The following is a 17,200-nucleotide window of genomic DNA, read 5'->3' on the forward strand; positions in this document are numbered from 1 at the left end:
GAGCGCGCTTGACGCCAAAACAAACCCGGGCCGCCTATGGGGCGGGGCGGGGCGGGGGCGGGGCCTCGGGAGGGGCGGCTACGCGGTTGGGGGCGCTCCGAGCGTGGCCTGCCAATCAACGCCTTCAGGGCCAGGACGGACTCTAGGGGTAGGGGGTGGCTAACTGTTGTTCTAAGTAGTTCCTCTGTAGGCTGGCTGCGAGAGGAACCTGTTATAGAAAAAGGAGGTACACCTGGAACTAATATAAATTAGTATTTAATGTCAACTATAACTGAAATATTAAAAAGATTAATTAAAAAAATAAAAACAAAGGAAAAGGAGGAACTGGGTAGGGAGAAAGTTTCAAGTTTCTGGTTAGAGAGGAGGGTGCTCTGTCATACAAGGTTGGGGACATAATGCGTTTCAACAGGTTTCTGGAAGTGCCGCTGGAACTCCGCAAAGGATCAATTTAAATTATATTAAATCTATTTTTTGAAAACTACAGTGAAAATAAATCAGGCATTCAGATGTGTTAAATTTGGCCTCCATCTCAGAGGAGTTGAAAATGGTTAACTTGAGGATTGGTCTTTAGTCTTGGGCCAATTTAGGAGTAACATAAATTTTTTTTTCATTCTTGTTGTTATTGAATTTAAGTGAATGCTAAGACTGCAAAGCAAAAAGATTTTTAAAAAAATCTTGTTACTATTCACAATTTCTCTATAGGATCAGAATTGTTTAATTGTTTCACTACTTTACCAACAACCCAAGTTGCAGAGGGCTGGGGAATAGATGCTGCAGGTAATAAAAGGGTTGTAATCTCCATCCATCTTCCTAATTTCAGTCTGTTCGTTTATTCAACAAGTCTTTGTTGAATGAACACTTCGCACATGGAACTGTCTTTAATGGACTACATAAACCAGCAATTTTCTTTTAAAAAATATTTTTATTGATTTCAGAGAGGAAGGAAGAGGGAGAGAGAGAAACATCAATGATGAGAGAGAATCATTGATCGGCTGCCTCCTACACACCCCACACTGGGGATCAAGCCTGCAACCCGGGCATGTGCCCTGACAGGAATTGAACCACATGACCTCCTGGTTCATAGGTCGATCCTCAACCACTGAGCCACGCCACTGGACAAGCCAGCAATTTTCAACCAGTGTGCTACAAGAATTTTTAAAACATGCAATACCTGACTATTTAGCCAGGGGCACTAACCTCTTTTCCCTTATATTGTCAAATAAAAAAAAAAATGACAACAGCCAACACAATAGCTGTCTGATGTGAATGAATCAAAAGTATACCAATTTTTAAATTTTTAATTTTTAAAATTGATTTCAAAGAGGAAGAGAGAGGGAGAGAGGTAAAAACATCAACGATGAGAGAGAATCATTAATTGGCTGCCTCCTATACACTCCCTGCCAGGAATGGAGCCCAAAACCCAAGTATGTGCCCTGACCTGGAATCGAACTATGACCTCCTGGTTCCTAGGTCGACACTCAACCACTAAGCCACACCTTACCAGGCTATAACAATTTTTTTGTCAGAATGGCAAAAAATATATATTTTTGGTGTGCTGAAGAATTTTAGTAATTAGATTGTGTCATGAGATGAAAAAGGTTGAAAATCACTGATATAAGCTAATGTTATATTTTAAACATAAAAGTGAATTAACACCAGTAAATATCATTTTGTCTGTTTTATTTATTAGGGAATTATGAACTTTTTTTGTTAATCCTCACCCAAGGATATTTTTTCAATTAATTTTTTAGAGAATGGAAAGGAGAGGGAGAGACAGAGAAATATGGATGTAAGACACATCAACTGGTTGCCAGTGATGGAGCTTGCAACTGAGGTGTGTGCCCTTGACTGGAATCGAACCTGCAACCCTTCAGTTGGCAGGCCGATGTTCTAACCACTAGGGCTGTTCCGTGTCTGCAGAGCTGCAAATGTGAGAAACACTGCCCCCATGATGCTCTGGCCTGGGCAGCTGTATCCAGAGTCCAGTCTGTATGACTATCAGCTTACCCCTCTCCTCCAGCTTTGGGATAAAATACACAAAGCTCTTAAGCTCCTAGCCAGAGAGCAGATTCTGTCCCCATCACCAAACCCATACACACACTCCAGGTCACTCAATTCCAGGGAAGAGCAAGGATTTAGGGAGCAAACACCAGGCAAAAGTAGGTCACAGCGGGAGGATGGTAATCCCTGCTGTGGCTGGCCAGAGCAGTCAGCCCCTGCTATCAAGAGTGGCTCTGGGAAGACTTTTGGGGTCTGGAGCCCCAGCACCATCCCTTCTGACAGTATGCCCAGACATTCTCAGCCCAAGAGCTTGCTGACTGTAACACTTCCTATGTTGGACTTAGAGATTCTATCTTTCATTCCACACCTCCCACAAGTATATTCTTTATACCCAGCCCTAGATCGGGTAGTAGAGATACAAAGAGGACCCTTGGGGAGTACATAGACAGGAATTCTGACCCAGACCCAGACAGGAATAAGCTAGCGCTATCAGTACTGAGATAGATGAGAGCCTGAGAGCTGTGTGGACCTGTAGGAGGCTGCTGATTCAGCTTGGAGTCAGGGTAGAAAGTATTTCCTGGAGGAGGTGATAATGAACCAGAAAGAAGTTCACCAGGAGAAAATGGGGAAGGGTACAGAGAATAGATGTACAAAGACGCAGAGGAATAAAAGTATGATCTTTCCTTCTGGAAAATGCTGGTGGTCAAAGAGGGGCAGATCTGGGCGTGTTGCTTTTCTGAACTTTCTCCTTCAGGTGATAGAAGATGGGTAGTACTGGTGGAGAGAGAAGTGGGGATAAAAGTACAGGCAAATGAAGCACAGGAGCCAAGATGGGGCAGAGAGGGAGCTAATGGAAGCACCTGACCTAATTGGAAGGGGATGGTATTTGGGAAGCATGGATTGAAGTAGAACTCCTACGTATGTGTGTGGAGGTCTCTGGAAGCACTTGTCATTCTGGAGCCTCTGCAAGGGTCCTCTCAGGCCTGATTCTGTCTTGAGGGCACAGCCTCCCAGGATGGGCTTTAGTGTAAATCTGGCCTGTCTTGATATCGGTTCCCACCCATCTCTTTCTCCCTCACAACTGATTCTTTTGGGCCCCTCTTGTAATGCCCTCTCCAAATCAGCCCCACTTCTCCTCCACCACTTGTAAGCCTCCATCCTTACCTCCTATTGCCTCTATCATGGTCCTTCTCTGAAGCCTCCCCTGACCCCAGGGGCTGGATAGGTAGATCACTCCTCTCCTCTGTGTTGCTACAGAGGGGAGTTGAGTAGACTGATAAACTGTGGGCAGAGCTGGCTTATGTAGGGCCTCCTAGACAATGAGAAGGAGCTTAACAGCAGAATCAGTTTTTCAATACAGAAAATGGAGAATAAAGTGGAGGGAGGGAGAGTAGAAGCCAGTGAGGAGGCCATGCAGTGCCCACTGTGAGGTGGTGGTTTGGAACAGGGTCCTGGTGCTGGTGGTAGGAGACTGAACAAAGGAGGATCTCACCCTCTCTGAGACCCCTCCTTCCCTCAGAATGTGCCCATGCTGAATCTTGCTCTTCTTCTCCTCCAGGATGAACAGGGGCACCTCACACCACACTCTCATTCCATGCTTCCAGAATGCCTTCTGGGATTGTTTTGATTTCACGCTGTACACCTCTTCTCAAAGAACAAGCTTGTGGAGAGCAGAGGCCAGGGGAACCCTCATTGTGACTCCAGTTTCAGCAGCTCCAGGTCACCTTGGGGAACTGAAGGTAAATTCCAACAGGGGCTCCCCACCTTCTGAAACAGGCTCCCCTCAGATGGACACGACCCCAGAGAGGAAGAGGACAGAGCACTTACTTTGAGTTGTCTTAAAGGCTAAGGTGGAAGCTCAGCAGAGGAGGAGGTGAGATGGTCAGGAGTCTGGAGGCTAGAATGAAGCTGGGGGGCGGGGGTGGCCATAGTGGGGAGTAGGGTGAGACACTCCACCACCTCACAGGTTCCCTAGGGGCCAGGTAGGGCTAGGAATACCAACCTGGGAAGACAGACTAGAGGTCCTGGAACCTGCACGTAATGGAAAGCTCGGCACTGCCCCTGGGAAATGAGTGTTTGCAAGGAGAAAGATGGAGTCCCCTGTGGCAGCCTTGGGCCCTGCCCATTCTGTCTTGGGGATCAGCTTCTGGAGGCCTCCGTCTCAGTCAGGCAGTGAGCAGCCAGAAGAAAGGAAGGAGCTCAGTACAAATATAAATACCTTTAATGAAAGCTGAATGCACCTTACAGAGCTTCGAGGACAGCCATCAGAGCTGGGGTGGCAGCAGGGGCACTGCTACTTGACCCCAATAGTTAGGCCAGAGGCCCCAGGAGGCAAACAAATGCCAGAGCAGCCGCCAGCAGCAGGGGAGCAGGGGCTGGGGTTAGGGCAGGAGCTGTCCCCCTCAGTGTCTCCTGGTTGGTCTCGGGGCCTGCACCACGCTCCCAGACGTGCACAGGGCTGCCACACAGAGTGTGCAAGTTATCTGGGTGCGGGGTCCGACGAGCTTCTTGCTGTAGTGACTCCCACACAGCAGCCGCCTCCTTCGGGCAACCTGACAGAACTTGAGAGGCGCAGATGTGGAAGTCATTCCAAGACCTGTTCATGGGATTAGGGGAGTTAGGTGGGACAAGGAGGCTTTGGAATGGGAAGAGGTTCGGGCACGGAGAGTAGAGAGGGTCAGGCTGCTGTCCTTGCACCTGCTCTTACCTGCAGATGGTCGCCAGCTCGCTTCCGTGACCCATGCCATCCCCCAAGCGGATGAGACACTTGGCGAAGCCCTGGTATATGTCACAGCGGCTTTGGCCCACGGCAGCTGCCTCCAGGGGAGATAAAAGGACTGGGGGTAGGGGTGGAAAATAATTGATAGGATGAACTGGCCCACCTCCCAACCCCCAGGGGCTTATTTACTCTGGCAAGCTCTGGGGACATGACTCAGCGTGAAAGAGGTACCCCAGGGAAATGAGGGGCACATCTGGGGATCACCTGCCTGGGCTCTGTTCTAGGTGGGACTGAACAGAGTCAATGTGGAGGAAGGCAGGGTGGTGTCCTCACATCCCAGGGGTCAGCTTTTCCTCTGAGCTTATGGGGCTCCTGCAGCCCAAAGTGGGGTAAAGATGATCCAAGTGAAGGAGCAAGGACAAGATAAAGGGGGACAGGGTCCAGGGCCACACTTCCCCTCCCCAGCACCATCCAGTCTCTCTGCAGTCTAGACAAACTTTGCTTGGCCTTCCCACCCCATCCAAAACAAGTATTTTCAGACAGGTAGGGCAGGATAGAGGGTGTCAGGATCCAGACCAGATCCTAACAGAAGACCTCAGGGGACCCCAAAGCTGGTCTAAGTCTCACCAAAGACTATGTCTTCCTTTTATCAGAATGGGGGCTGTGAAATTTTGAGGTCCTTCCCCTACAACCAGGGCTCAGTATACACCCCTCCCTTTCAGTTCTAAAGACACGGGTACACATTATTCCCTCCATGGAGCCCTTGCACCTCCTTGCCACACTGGCTCCCAGTGCTCAGGAAGGTTGTGCCCCAGCTCCCCCACACCCTAAACCCAGCCTGATGAGAGGGTGTAAGGCCCAGGTCTAGTACCCCTGCACTCACCGAGTGGTGCTAACAGCAGCAGCAGCAACAGCCCCACCGCTCGGGGCAGTCGCTGGCAGTGGTGACAGCAGCAGCAGAGCATCATCCCTGGCTGGGAGCCTAATGCCAGAACTAGCAGCTCTGCTTGGAGTACAGCCCTTCAGCCCAGCCTCCGGAAGGAGGGACTGTGATTGGATGGGAGCTGGGGGCGGGGCTTCAAAGCCAGCAGGCAGCCCCACCACCAATAAGCAAATCAGTAGGCAAGTTGACAAAGAGGGGCCCTAGAGATAAGAGCCCAGGGGATCACTGCTGTGCTAAGCTGAGCCCAGGGCCCTTGGCCCAGGGATGGAGAGGGGAGATGTAGGAAAACCGATGAGGATGGGTGGCCAGGACCGTGGAGTGGGTTGGCCTTGACAGAGCTCCACAAAAGGAGGAGAGAGGCCAGGGAATAGAGAGCAGTTATCAAAGTCACTCCAAAGACACACCAAACGCACACATATTCCATTTTATTCCAAAAGCATTTAATTGAATTCCTTAATGTTTTTCAAAAACAAAAAGATCCAAAACAGAGGTAAAAAGGAACATGGAAAATTCAACTCAAGTGGTGTCACAATCTCGGGGGGTCATGCTCCAGGCATGGCAGAACCCAAGAAGGCACAATACCCACCCTGGGCCCAGCCTAAACCTGCTGGCTACCATAACCTGTAGACCACAGCCAGTGCTCACCCCCTCAACCACCTCAGAGGTGCAGAGGTGGAAGCCTGAGCAGGTAAAGAGCAGACATGACCCTGCTTTGGCCTAGGCCTGTCTACTGGCCTTCAGTGCCACCCCACCCCAGGGCAAGGCAGGCTTAGCTAAGGGAGGCTGGGGGTCACAAGGCCATGCAACATGAGGCTGAGACGCCGGGCCACTTTGCCGAGTGAATTGTGTGGTTCGGCCTGCAGGAACTGGAAGAGCTTCTGGCGCACTTGGGCCATGACGGAGCCCATGTGGTCCCGAGTGATAGGGTCACTGTGGTCCAGATGCATCACAGCCTCTTCCAAGTAGCTGAGGACAGAGAAAAGATACAGGCTACAGGTGGGCTCCAGCAGATGGGAGCGCCACCTGGTGGCACTGAGGCCGAGAGGAGAGGGACGCCTGACAAAGGAACCCTCCAGGCCCGAGATGGGTGGAGGCAAAGGGAACTGGTGGAGAGAATTAGGGAGGGAGTCAAGCTAGAGCTGGAGTCTCTGCTTTGAACTGTTCCCCCACCTCCACCTGAGCCCATCTCCTGGTCCAAATGCGCCTACTCACCTTAGCTTGAGGTCAGTTCGAGTGCCAAGGTCAGAGGCCAGCTGCTGGATGAGGGAAAGGAGCACAGGCTGGGAGAGTGGGCAGGGTGGCTGCCCAAAAACCTGGCCCGGGTCCACAGTTTCACAAACGTACAGCACCAGGTTCAGGTCAGCAGCTGTCAGGGCCTGGGTAGAGATTAGCATTTAGTGTGTGGGCCTTGTCAGGAGACACCTGAGCCTTAGCTGGGCCTAATGCCTGGCATACCTGCTGGAAGGCCTGATTGAGGTGGCCCTGCTGCAGCAGCTGCAGGATATGGGCTTGCTGGGCTTGGCAATCGAGGTGGGTAGCAGGGACAGGTGTGCCAGCAGCTGAGCGCATGGCCTGCATGATGCTAGAGGTGACGGCGGCCTGCTGCTCCTTGAGTGCCACACTCACCTCACCCTTAACAATGCGCTGTACCTGTGCTAAAATGGACTCCTGCAGGCTGTAAAGGGAAAGGAGGGAGATGAAGTAGACAGGGAGTCCGGTGTGGCCCTTTCCAAACCTACCACCTTGCCCAGTACCCTACCCACACACCTGCCCACAGCCACATGCAGCTGGTGCTGCACCTCAGCCCGAACACTGCTGGACACAGTGGCTGCCATCTGCTCAGTGGCGCCCTGCAGTGTGCTGACCAGGCCCCGCAGCTGAGCTAATACAGGCTCCCTCGCCTCCTGCTCTCGCACCTTCCGGCTCTTCATGTGGCTCTCTAGCTGTTGCAAGTCTGAAAGTTGACCATGGGGGCCATGAGAGCGATGGGGAAGAAGAGGATAGCCCCTCCACCTTGGAGCATATGACTCCACTCACATTCCTGTGTGCCCAGTCGGAAACTATCATTGATCTGCTGGAACATGGCCTGGCAGCTCTTCTCAAAGGCAGGCAGCACCACACTCTGGAAGGCTTCACGGTAGGCGGCCTGCATGGGCCCCTGTAACGTGTCTGCAGCTGCTCGGGCGATGGCATCTGTCAGGTTCTGGGGGTAGAGGGAGGGGCCGGGCCAAGCCAAAAGCCTGAGCCCAAGCTGGCCTGACCAACCCCACCAACCACCAACCTCTCTCATCTCTGACCCTTTAGCACCTTGGACTTCAGCAGCTTGGAGATATTCTCTTTCATGCTACCCTCCACAGCTGTGAGCTTGGTGGCCACTGAGGTGTTCAGTTGACCTGCCACAGGCTCCAGACTCCGAGAGACACCTGGGGCAGGGTGCGGAGGGAGAGATGGAGCCATGAGAAGCAGCTTGACAAGTAGGGGGCCCACTCCCACACAGCCCATCCAGAAGTCTCCATGTAAAACTCACATGGAGGCACCGTCTTCTTGATCTCATCCCGTATGCTACGCTCTAGTCGCCCAGCCACAGCTGAAGACAGTGCCTGGGACAGCTGTTGTGTCAGCTGTTCCTGCAGCTGCCCACCCCGTTGCTGCCCCTCGGCCAGTGCCCGCTCCAGCCGCCGCTCTGTATTGTAGCTAAGGAACAGGCCTGGAGCAGGTCCCATTTCCCTTCTAGGTCTAAGAATGCTGCCGCTGCCCCTACCCCTCTGCCATGCCGGGTCACTGCCCACAAGGATACGCTCCTGTTCATGCCGAGACTCGAGGGCACGTTCCACGTGGCCTGTGACGGTGCTCTGCAGGCCTTCGAGTTGGGTGCACAGACGCTGCAGCAGCTCTTCTTGGCTGTGCCGCAGCTCCGCCAGCTCTCTCTGCTGTTGCCAAATTAGTGCTGGCCAGTCCTCAGGGGGCTCTGCCACCTGCCAGTAGCACCAACAATCACATGCCTACCCCACCTGTCCACACACTGGACTAGGGAATGGCCCAGAGCTCCTCCCCACCCTGAGAGAGGAGTCCTAGAAGTAGAAAGGGTATTTGTTCACTCACCTGGTGCTCCGTGAGCCGGGATCCCACGGCTGAATCCCTGCCATAGGCGAGAAGCACCTCAGGCCAAGTCATGCAGACAGCCTAGGGACCACCCCTCTCCCTGGCCCCAGGACCTCTCCTACCCGTCATCCTTTTTGCCCTTCCTCTTGAGCTTGGGTGAGGTCCGAGGGGATCCCTTAGTCTTCCAGTCCTTGGCAGGCAGCCGTGGAGTGGGAACTTTGGTGCTAAAGCCCCCTGCAGCAGAGGCAAGGCTGGCCACCTCATCATCGTGGTCACTGTGAAAAGGGGAGAGAGAGGCCTAAGTGCCTACCACTTGCTGGCCCTCCCTTGTGAGAGAAAGGGTGTGGAGTGGCATCTACCTTTGTTCAGCGCTGGTGTCCTGGCTGTCATGTTGCTGCAGCAAGTGATAAGGTGGTCGGTGGAAGGCCAAGCTCTTATGCTTTTCCTGAAGGCCATTCCTGGGGCTGGGAGGACAGGCCGACTCAGAGGACTATCTGAAACTCTTACCCTCAGTATACTTTTCCCCTCCCAAGCTCCTCACCTTTCTGCGAGACTGCTGCAGGTCTCCCGAGTAATGTCTGGTGCTGTTGGCCAGACCTGACTGTCAGGGGCTGTGGCCTCCTGGGTCAAGGCTGCCTCCAGAAGGGAAGGGGTACTATGCCGATCCCCATCTCCCGGGCCTCCATCCAGGCTAAGCTGGGGGCCAAGCTCAGGCCCTGGACGGGGCCGTGGGGACAGCAGATGTAGTGCAGACGCAGCTGAGGCCATACTGTTTGGCTCAAGGTCCTCAGGAGCAGAGGAACCAAAGCCACGGGACAGGGCCTCAGATGCGATCTCAGGGATGTCCTGGGACAGGGCAGTGGAAGCCGAGGAGATAACATCGGGAGAGCGGGTACGGCTGGGGGAAGCCTGGGGTAGCCCCAAGGGCTCTACTTCCTGCAGCTCCAGGGAGAGTGCAGAGGCAGCAGTAGGTACCTGAAGTGGGCCAAAATGGGGACTTAGATGGAAGGAAATAGGGCTGGGGGAAACAGAGACGAGGCACTGGTGTTTGCAGTGATGTGGGGAAGGGGGATGCAGTAAAAGACAGCCACAGCTCAGGAGGAGAGGAGGTGGGAATGGATAAGCTGAGGAGCTGCCCTGCAGGGAATATGGGAGGCTGAGATGACCTACAGGGAAATATGGGCCACGTGAGGCAGAACAGGATAAGCAGACAGGGTGCTATGAGGAGAGGACTGCTCTGACCTTTCTGATGTTCTACACCTGCTAACCTGCATTTCACACTCACGCACCTGTCCAGGCCCTTTGGGAGTCAATTTGTCAGCTGGACCTGGGAGCAGGCTGGGCAGGAGGCTGCGTGGGCTTGCCTGCAGGCTGCTGCCGCCGCTGCTGCTCATTGTCAGACTGCCATCCAGCTGCAGCTTGGGGCTCAAGGTCAGCTCCTCAGGTGGCCTGATGGCAGGAAGGCTGAGGCATAAGCAACCAGAGCTTGGCATCAGCTGGCACCAGCCCTCGCCATCCCCCAACTCTGACCCTCACTTCACCTGGGCAAGGAGGGGTCCACAGCTGAGGTACTGCTCATGGCAGAAACAGCTGTAAGAGAGGAGCTGCTGCTGCTGCTGCTGCTGCTACTGCTGCTGTTACTAGGGGATGAAGCAATCTGGGGAGATGCAGAGAGTAAGAGCTGTGGCCTATGGGTAGGGATTCCCAGGTCCCCCTGCCCTAAGCCCCAAGCCCCAAGCCCCAGCCCCAGCACACCTGTTGTAAAGAGGTGCTAGGTGTCATGAAGGCGTCAGGTGTCATCAGCTTGGGCTTGGTCTCACTGCTCAGACTAAGGAAGTCGGCGGGTGCAGGTAGCTCCACAATGCGTCGGAGATCAGGCTGGGAGCCGTGAGTAGCTGAACTTAGGCCCTCAGAGCCCAGTTCAGGCCGAGATTCTCCAAATGCTGTGGGAAAATCTGCCACTTTAATCAGATCTCAGACCCTGGCCAGTTTAACCTGCTTCCCTCTTACCCCTTCCTCACCAAAATCCTCACGGGCAGTGTGGGTGGGGAGCGGGGCCACCACATCAGGGTTCAGCTGTGGCTGGAAGCGGATCTGCACATCTTGCAACGCCCTTTAGGAAGAGAATAGGAGAGGGCTCAAAGGGGCCAGAGTCAGTAGGGTGAGGAGGGGCACAGACAGGGCACACTCACTTCGTATGCACACAGAAGAGCTTGATGAGCACACCGGCTGCAGACTCCATGGCACCAGCTCCGTGGGTCCCATCTGCAAGGACAGTGTGGACAACTAAACCCCTGGCCCTCTGTGCCTTGGCATTCCCTACATCCCAACATATATCCCGACCCCGAGCAGCTCACCAGCCCCAAGGCTGTCATTCTCTTCCTCAGCAGGCAGCACCTCGGTGTGCCGCAGCCGGCAGCGACTCACCACCTGGATACCGAAACTCAGTACAGGGTGGGTGAGCAGGAACTCAGAGATGGAACTGAAGCAGGCACGGCCTTCTTCCTGGTTCTGCAGCAGCTCCATCACGTAAAGGACCTGCAAAGGCAGCGCATTCACAGCTGAGCTCAGGCTGTGGATGTGCCACATATCCCTACTTGCCCCGATGATACCAACTCTGCCCGAGGTGTCCCCATTGCAGTCTACCTTCCGTTGTACATCGCTGAGAATCAGGTATTCTGCTGAGAGGTCCAAGCAAACTTTGAGGCTAGGGGGCACACTCACTGAGCTGAAGATATCTGGGGAGAAACTGGGAGGCCACAAGGCAGGATAAGTGAGCCTAAGAGAGTGGAAAGAACTCACATCCCCAACCCTGCTACTCCTGTCCAGCTCCCCAGCTTGTGCTTACCGAATGGTCTGCAGGCAGGTCCAAGACACGGTGCACCACATCTTCAACTCCTGATTCTGGTCAGCACCAGTAATGAGAAATCTCCAGAAAGGGACCCTGCAAAGCAATAAGACACTGAGTGACTGGCTGGGAGCCCAGGGTCTAGCGCACCACCCGCTTGCCTGCCCACTCACTCACTCAGGGTCCTGTTTCTTGTGGTTGTCACAAAATAGGAGGCAGGAGAGTGGCCGCCCGTCATGAGGCTTTAACTCATGCAGACATCTGCAAGCAGGCAGATGAGGGACCTGAGTAGGTGATCTAGTCCCCTACCCGGGGGTTCCTGGTCCCTCAGCTCCTGCCTTACCTTGGCTCGTCCTGCCCCTCAATGTAGATCTGCCAGAACTTGACAAAGCCATCATGGCTTGCTGTAGCCAGGACAGTCCCATCAGGTGAGAGGGCCCCTTCACTCAGGTACTGGGAAGAACCCAAAGAGCCTTGCTTTACCACCTGACTAGAGGTGGGAGCAAGCCCATCTCTGATGAGAATGACAGTGAGCTGGCCTGACCCACAGTGGATCTGCACGTTTGTGTGAAAGACTGAATAATTGGGAGGGGGGGTCATAAAGAAGACTAGACCCATGGGGTGCACATTAGGCATGAGCTCCCCAGTAAAGGTTACTTTGTGATCCGCGTCCCCATGGGCAGAATGCCAGTAAAGCTATCTGAGCAGCTACGGGTATGAGGAATAGATGAGGGACATAAGAAAAGGGGAAGAGAAGGGAGGCAGTCAGCTGCAGGCTTACTGTGCTGTGGCCTTTTACCATGATGAAGCCCTGCTTGATTTGGCTGACATCCACGGGCCAGGTGCTGTGGTTGGAACGGAGCATGTCCAGGTTCCACACCTCAGCCTGGAGGGTACAGAGAGGTGAGTGTTCAGCCCATGCCCACACCATGGCTGCTCTATCCCCCCACCTCTCCCTATGCCCAGCCTCCTCACCCGGTCCTCATGCAACAGGGCCACCATTGGGCTGCCCTCTTCACAGCAGTCTTCACTCTCCTCGGGAATGAAGGGGCACCAGATGATCCTACGGAAGTGGTTCAGTGGCGTACCCTCTGGCTGCCGGATATGGACTAAAATCTCTTCTCTAAGTGGGGTGTTAAGGATTAGACAAGTGGATGATGAGTGTGTCTGGGATCCCCAGCTCTGTCCACCTTTTTTCAGCCCCCCATTCCATCCCAAGGAAAGGATACTGAATTTTGCCATTGACCAGAGCCAAGTGCCACACGAACAGGTTTCCTGCCTCATCTAGGCAGGCCAACTGTGGGGAGTTGACGTGTGCGAAGGCCAGGTCAGCCACACTGCCGGTGAAGCCCTTGAGCAGGGTCCGCTCCGAAGTGCTGACACTGATCACCCGCACCATCGCTGAGCCATTGTTGGCAGCTGGAATCAGGACAGTGGTTGGCCATAAGTGAGTGTCTAGGCCCAGGCAGCAGCAGAGAAGCTCTGCCCTTGCCCACCTCAGTGTTACCACCAATCTCAAGCTCGGTTTTTCCACTTGGCTCCCCAAGGCCTGGCAGAGACAAGACTTCCATTGTATCCCTAACATCTGAGTGGGCTGAGTGGCCTTACAATGAATCTGCATTTCTGGAGCTTCTGGCAGAACACTTCCCTCCTCTCCCTTGACCCAACTCACCCCGAATGGCATAGGCCAAGAAGGAGTTGGACACAGCAATCAGGTTGCCATAGTAGTATTTCTGCTCCCAATCATACTTGGCGACAGGCTGGATTTTCACCTGAGAACCAAGGGTGAGGAAGGTCGTAGAAGCTGAGGGCTGGGGCAGCCTTCCCAGAGCTTAGGTGCACCCCAGCATCCCTGGGGACAGTAGAGGCCATATGTGCAAGTCCAGCCACCCAATCACAACTCCTGGGGCCAGATTCCCAGAGACTTGGTAGCCAACTCTGGCTTCCTAAGACTGGGGCACACTACCTGCCTGTTAAGGTGGTCCCCATAGGAACTAGCAGCATGGGAGTGGAGAGGAAGAGATTGTGTGCCCCATCCACCACACATGCCACAACATCCTAGTACCTTGTTGCTCCCCCGTGCCTTGCTCGAGATGCTGGAGTCACTGCTGGCCACAATCTCCACCTCCTTGGCCAAAATCCCAATGCAGGTAGAGCTGTCATCTCCTGAGAGGCAGCTGCGGGGAGGGGTGCACAAGCTTGACCCTTGTTTACCCAGAGTCTCAATAGTCAGGGTTGGAATGTGGAGAGGATACAGTTACCATGGGGAAGGTGTCCAATCCCAGGTACACAGCTCTGGGTCCACTGGTCCCCAGACTGGTAGCTCACCTCCCTCCTTGGGAATGCTAAATCAGGCACCTAAACTTTAGATCCAGGCCAAGCCCTTGAGGTTGTCCTCACCCCTCATCCCAGGGCAAGCTCAATGTGGTTAAGTGCCCCATCCCAGGACATCTAGTGTGGGAGCAGCAGAGGCTGCTAGCCCTTCTCTCACCCCATCTCATGCCGTCAGCTAACAGACACTCCAAAGATGCCATCACCACCACTATCATCTCCCAGGTACTCACATGACCTGCTTCTCCTGCAGGTTAATGGATGGCTTGGATCGGAGACCAGGCTTGTTTGCTGAAGTACCATCCCCTGAGCAGAGGGGGTCTGGGACCAAGAGCCCATTGAGGTCACCATTGTAGGTGTTAGATGGCCGCTGGCTCTCTGCATTGGGGCCTGAGGACAGGTAGGACCACTGTCATGAGGTTGTTCCACCTGCCTACTGACCTCTCCTCCTGCAGAGCCTCCCTTCGGAACCATAAGATACTCTAGGAACACTCAACTGAGCCATGTCTATGGGAAGGCAGGCCCTTTGTTCATCTCTCATTCCATAACACTTAAGGTGAACCCAATGTATACCAGGACTAAGGATAAACATGAGGCTCTCCTACCTGGGAGCGGGGTGCAAGCCATCAAGAATCCTCTAAGGCCAATTACTACTCAGGCCCGAGTGAGTCAACACAGAAGGACTATGTGTACGTGAGGGAGGGCATGGGAAGGGTCAGGACAGATTTCATAGAAGAGTTGCCATCAGAGCCAGTGTAGCTAGAAAACACAAACATGGGAAGGATGAAGGGAAAACAAGGCTCCAGAGGTCTCAGGTATGAGGGTGAGGTGCTTAGATTCTCCCTGTGGCGATGAAAGACACAAGAGTTTTTAAAGGGAAGGTGACATGGTCAGCACTGGCCAAAGGGCTCATTGCTCTAAGGCAGTATGCAGAATAGTTGAGAATCTGGGCGAGAGATACCAGGGCCTAGACCAAGGTAGTGGCAGGGGTTGGAAAAGAAAGGATGGGCTCCTAAGGCATGGAAGGGGAGTGATAAGATGTGAAAGTACGGAAGAAAGGAGCCTGCCCACAGAGAAATGGCTCAGAAGAAGCTTCCTTGGGCAGGTAAACAAAGGATGAATGAACATGAAGAGCTGGACAAAGAAGAGAGAAACGATGGGGTAGTGTGTTGAGTCAGGAAAGACAGCATTTTAGTTGTTTGCCATTCATTGAGTTTCAACCACTCTCCTAGACTTGGACACCACTCCAAAACTCCCAGGTGGCAAGGAGACTAGGGTTCCACATTCTGGATCACATCAAGTTTCTAGGGACAAAAAAGTCTGGGGTCTGACATGGTCCTCCAGTGAGAGGAGACAAGCCAGAGCTCCTTGGCAAACAGGAGAATCAAGTATCAATCAATAAACAAGGCGTTCAGAAAAGAAGTCTCCAGGCCACTTCAATTGGATCAGAGCCACCTTAGCTGCTCAGGGGTTAGCTGACCACTCTCCCTCCCAGGAAGGCTATCATGAGGACAAACAAACTGCACAAGGTTGGCCATGCCATGCTCTACCAAACCTTTGTGGAGTCTAGTCTCCCTAGCAGCTGATGAGCATGAAAGGCCCAAGCCAAGCTCATGAGTAAAGGGAGCACACTCCAGGACTGATGCAAAGGGCTCAGTGGTTCCAGGCAGCAGATGGATTTTCTCAGGAAATAGGCGGTAGTTAACCCCACCCAGAGTGAGCCCCAGTGCCTGCTGCAGTAGCAGCCAGTTTGGGCCTCCCAGCAGGTTTAAGAACAGGGTCTCAGGGCCCTGGCTGGTTTGGCTCAGTGGATAGAGCGTCGGCCTGTGGACTGAAGGGTCCTTGGTTCAATGCCCAGGTTGCGGGCTCAATCCCCAGTAGGGGGTGTGCAGGAGGCAGCTGATAATGATTCTCTCTCATCTTTGATGTTTCTCTCTCTCTCCCTCTCCCTTCCTCTCTGAAATCAATTAAAAAAAAAAAAAAAAGAACAGGGTCTGAGGAAACACCAGTTCTCAGCTCTGGACACTGCACACCTAAACCACCATCAACAGCTGGTCTTTCAACCACTCCAACTTCACAGTTCGCTGAACCTGCCAGGAAACTTTGGTACCTTCACACATGCTATTTCCTTTTTGTGAATGCCTTCCTGACACTAAACTGTTCATATTATAAAACCTAAACATTGTCTCCTTTCTCAGACGTGTTCGCAGGCACTCTCCAGTCCCCACCCCACCCACCCTATACCCATCAAAAAACCAAAACACTCCTCTCTTTCAATGTCAACAGCATTATAGGCCCCCGAGGGCAGGAGCAGCTCTCAAGTATCACTGCAAGCCCAAATAAAGTTTAAAAGAAAAGAAATAAACCAGGGCTGGCAGATGTTTGTAGCCTAATTCAATCAGAGCCATGCAGTCTGTGATTTGCCTTAATCCCAGAAAGGACACAGAATTGGGAGTGGCCACTTTTCTCCAGAAAAGTTTCAGAAAGCATGCCTAAAGTATATATTTTAGAGGGAAGGGCAAGTTGCAGAGGGGATCCACAGCTCCTCAGCACAGCGCCTAGGTCTAGACACAACTCAACGTACAGAGCACGGACTAGGCCTCAGAACTAAAGCAAGCGGGTTGGGAACTTAGATCAGTACCCACTAGAGACCTTAGGGCCCGGAAACAACAAGGGGGCTCTGCGGATTAAAAGAAGGAGCCTCACCTTCAGCCGAGACGCTGAAGGACGAGGCAAAAAGGCCCGGCACTAGGGTGGGGTGGGGAGGGATCGCACCGGGGGTCTGCGCCCTTCTGGGAACATGCTTAGGGGTTTACCGCTCTAACCATCGTCTGCCCTCACCAGCCCGGAGGGTGCAATGCTGGTCCGGAGGGGCCTGCAGGCCCTGAGGGCGAACCTGGCTCGAGCCGCCCCTCTGCCCCTCGGCGAGGGCCCACCCCCGCTGTCCTGGCTCACCTCCCGCGGGCCGGTCCAGCTTGAGAATGTCCCGTAGGTGCTGCGTGGCGTCCTCTATGTCGATGCTCGCGCAGGAGGCCATAGGCCCAGCCACAAGCGCCCTGAACGCGCCGCGTTCGTTTCGCTGCCGCCACGCACCAGTCGAACACAGTCGCGCAGGGACCAGACACGGCACGCTGGTCACTACAATGTGTCCACCCGCACAAACAGCGACCCGCACCAAGCCCCTGAGCCCCGCCAATCCCACCAACCGCCTCCACTTCCGGCCCGCCGAGTCTCGGCTCCGGGAATCTGCTCGGAC

The 17,200-nt window shown here is 53.7% G+C and overlaps 2 protein-coding genes and 1 long non-coding RNA gene across 7 annotated transcripts; 1 reads left to right on the top strand and 2 right to left on the bottom strand.

The window, feature by feature from the left end:
* The first annotated feature begins 114 nt into the window (after positions 1 to 114).
* LOC129147699 (uncharacterized) lies at positions 115 to 14,271 on the top strand. 2 transcript variants are annotated; one of them, XR_008554968.1, is made up of 3 exons: positions 115 to 148; positions 3,560 to 3,740; positions 14,198 to 14,271. It is a non-coding gene; the product is annotated as an uncharacterized LOC129147699 (long non-coding RNA). The 2 variants fall into 2 exon arrangements; XR_008554967.1 differs by lacking the exon at positions 14,198 to 14,271 and adding an exon at positions 7,968 to 8,057.
* On the bottom strand, positions 4,312 to 5,688 carry NRN1L (neuritin 1 like). The gene is made up of 3 exons (XM_054710850.1): positions 5,604 to 5,688; positions 4,709 to 4,838; positions 4,312 to 4,597 (listed from the first exon to the last, which is right to left on the bottom strand). The coding sequence occupies exons 1-3, from the start codon at positions 5,686 to 5,688 to the stop codon at positions 4,312 to 4,314; spliced, it is 501 nt and encodes a 166-aa protein (XP_054566825.1).
* Positions 6,074 to 17,130, bottom strand: EDC4 (enhancer of mRNA decapping 4). Of its 4 annotated transcripts, none has more exons than XM_008139924.3 (29): positions 16,900 to 17,130; positions 14,178 to 14,334; positions 13,679 to 13,790; positions 13,286 to 13,385; positions 12,843 to 13,032; positions 12,589 to 12,736; positions 12,395 to 12,499; positions 11,957 to 12,066; positions 11,791 to 11,874; positions 11,614 to 11,709; positions 11,412 to 11,514; positions 11,123 to 11,303; positions 10,958 to 11,030; positions 10,787 to 10,878; positions 10,521 to 10,708; positions 10,307 to 10,422; positions 10,055 to 10,214; positions 9,307 to 9,740; positions 9,125 to 9,229; positions 8,888 to 9,040; positions 8,766 to 8,802; positions 8,461 to 8,638; positions 8,191 to 8,346; positions 7,971 to 8,086; positions 7,701 to 7,866; positions 7,431 to 7,617; positions 7,119 to 7,338; positions 6,876 to 7,039; positions 6,074 to 6,629 (listed from the first exon to the last, which is right to left on the bottom strand). In XM_008139924.3, exons 1-29 carry the CDS (start codon positions 16,979 to 16,981, stop codon positions 6,437 to 6,439), a joined length of 4,206 nt encoding a protein of 1,401 aa, XP_008138146.2. In that variant the 5' UTR covers positions 16,982 to 17,130; the 3' UTR covers positions 6,074 to 6,436. The 4 variants fall into 4 exon arrangements, with proteins under 4 accessions (XP_008138146.2, XP_027998974.2, XP_027998975.2 ...); XM_028143173.2 differs by having other exon boundaries at positions 10,055 to 10,229; XM_028143174.2 differs by having other exon boundaries at positions 10,521 to 10,720.
* Positions 17,131 to 17,200: the final 70 nt, after the last annotated feature.

Source organism: Eptesicus fuscus, chromosome 21, assembly GCF_027574615.1.
Source record: "Eptesicus fuscus isolate TK198812 chromosome 21, DD_ASM_mEF_20220401, whole genome shotgun sequence".
In the NCBI taxonomy this organism is placed as follows: Eukaryota; Metazoa; Chordata; class Mammalia; order Chiroptera; family Vespertilionidae; genus Eptesicus; species Eptesicus fuscus.

What these genes read in the sequence shown, in the direction of transcription:
- NRN1L (XM_054710850.1), bottom strand. Translation starts at nt 5,688, where the DNA reads ATGATGCTCTGCTGCTGCTGTCACCACTGCCAGCGACTGCCCCGAGCG. An exon ending in GCTGCTGTTAGCACCACTCG is followed by an intron (nt 4,839 to 5,603) that starts GTGAGTGCAGGG and finishes CCCTACCCCCAG; the next exon opens with TCCTTTTATCTCCCCTGGAG. An exon ending in GAGCTGGCGACCATCTGCAG is followed by an intron (nt 4,598 to 4,708) that starts GTAAGAGCAGGT and finishes TCCCATGAACAG; the next exon opens with GTCTTGGAATGACTTCCACA.
- EDC4 (XM_028143171.2), bottom strand. Translation starts at nt 16,981, where the DNA reads ATGGCCTCCTGCGCGAGCATCGACATAGAGGACGCCACGCAGCACCTA. An exon ending in CTTGGCCTATGCCATTCGGG is followed by an intron (nt 13,033 to 13,285) that starts GTGAGTTGGGTC and finishes TCCTGATTCCAG; the next exon opens with CTGCCAACAATGGCTCAGCG. An exon ending in TCAGCGATGTACAACGGAAG is followed by an intron (nt 11,304 to 11,411) that starts GTAGACTGCAAT and finishes CTGCCTTTGCAG; the next exon opens with GTCCTTTACGTGATGGAGCT.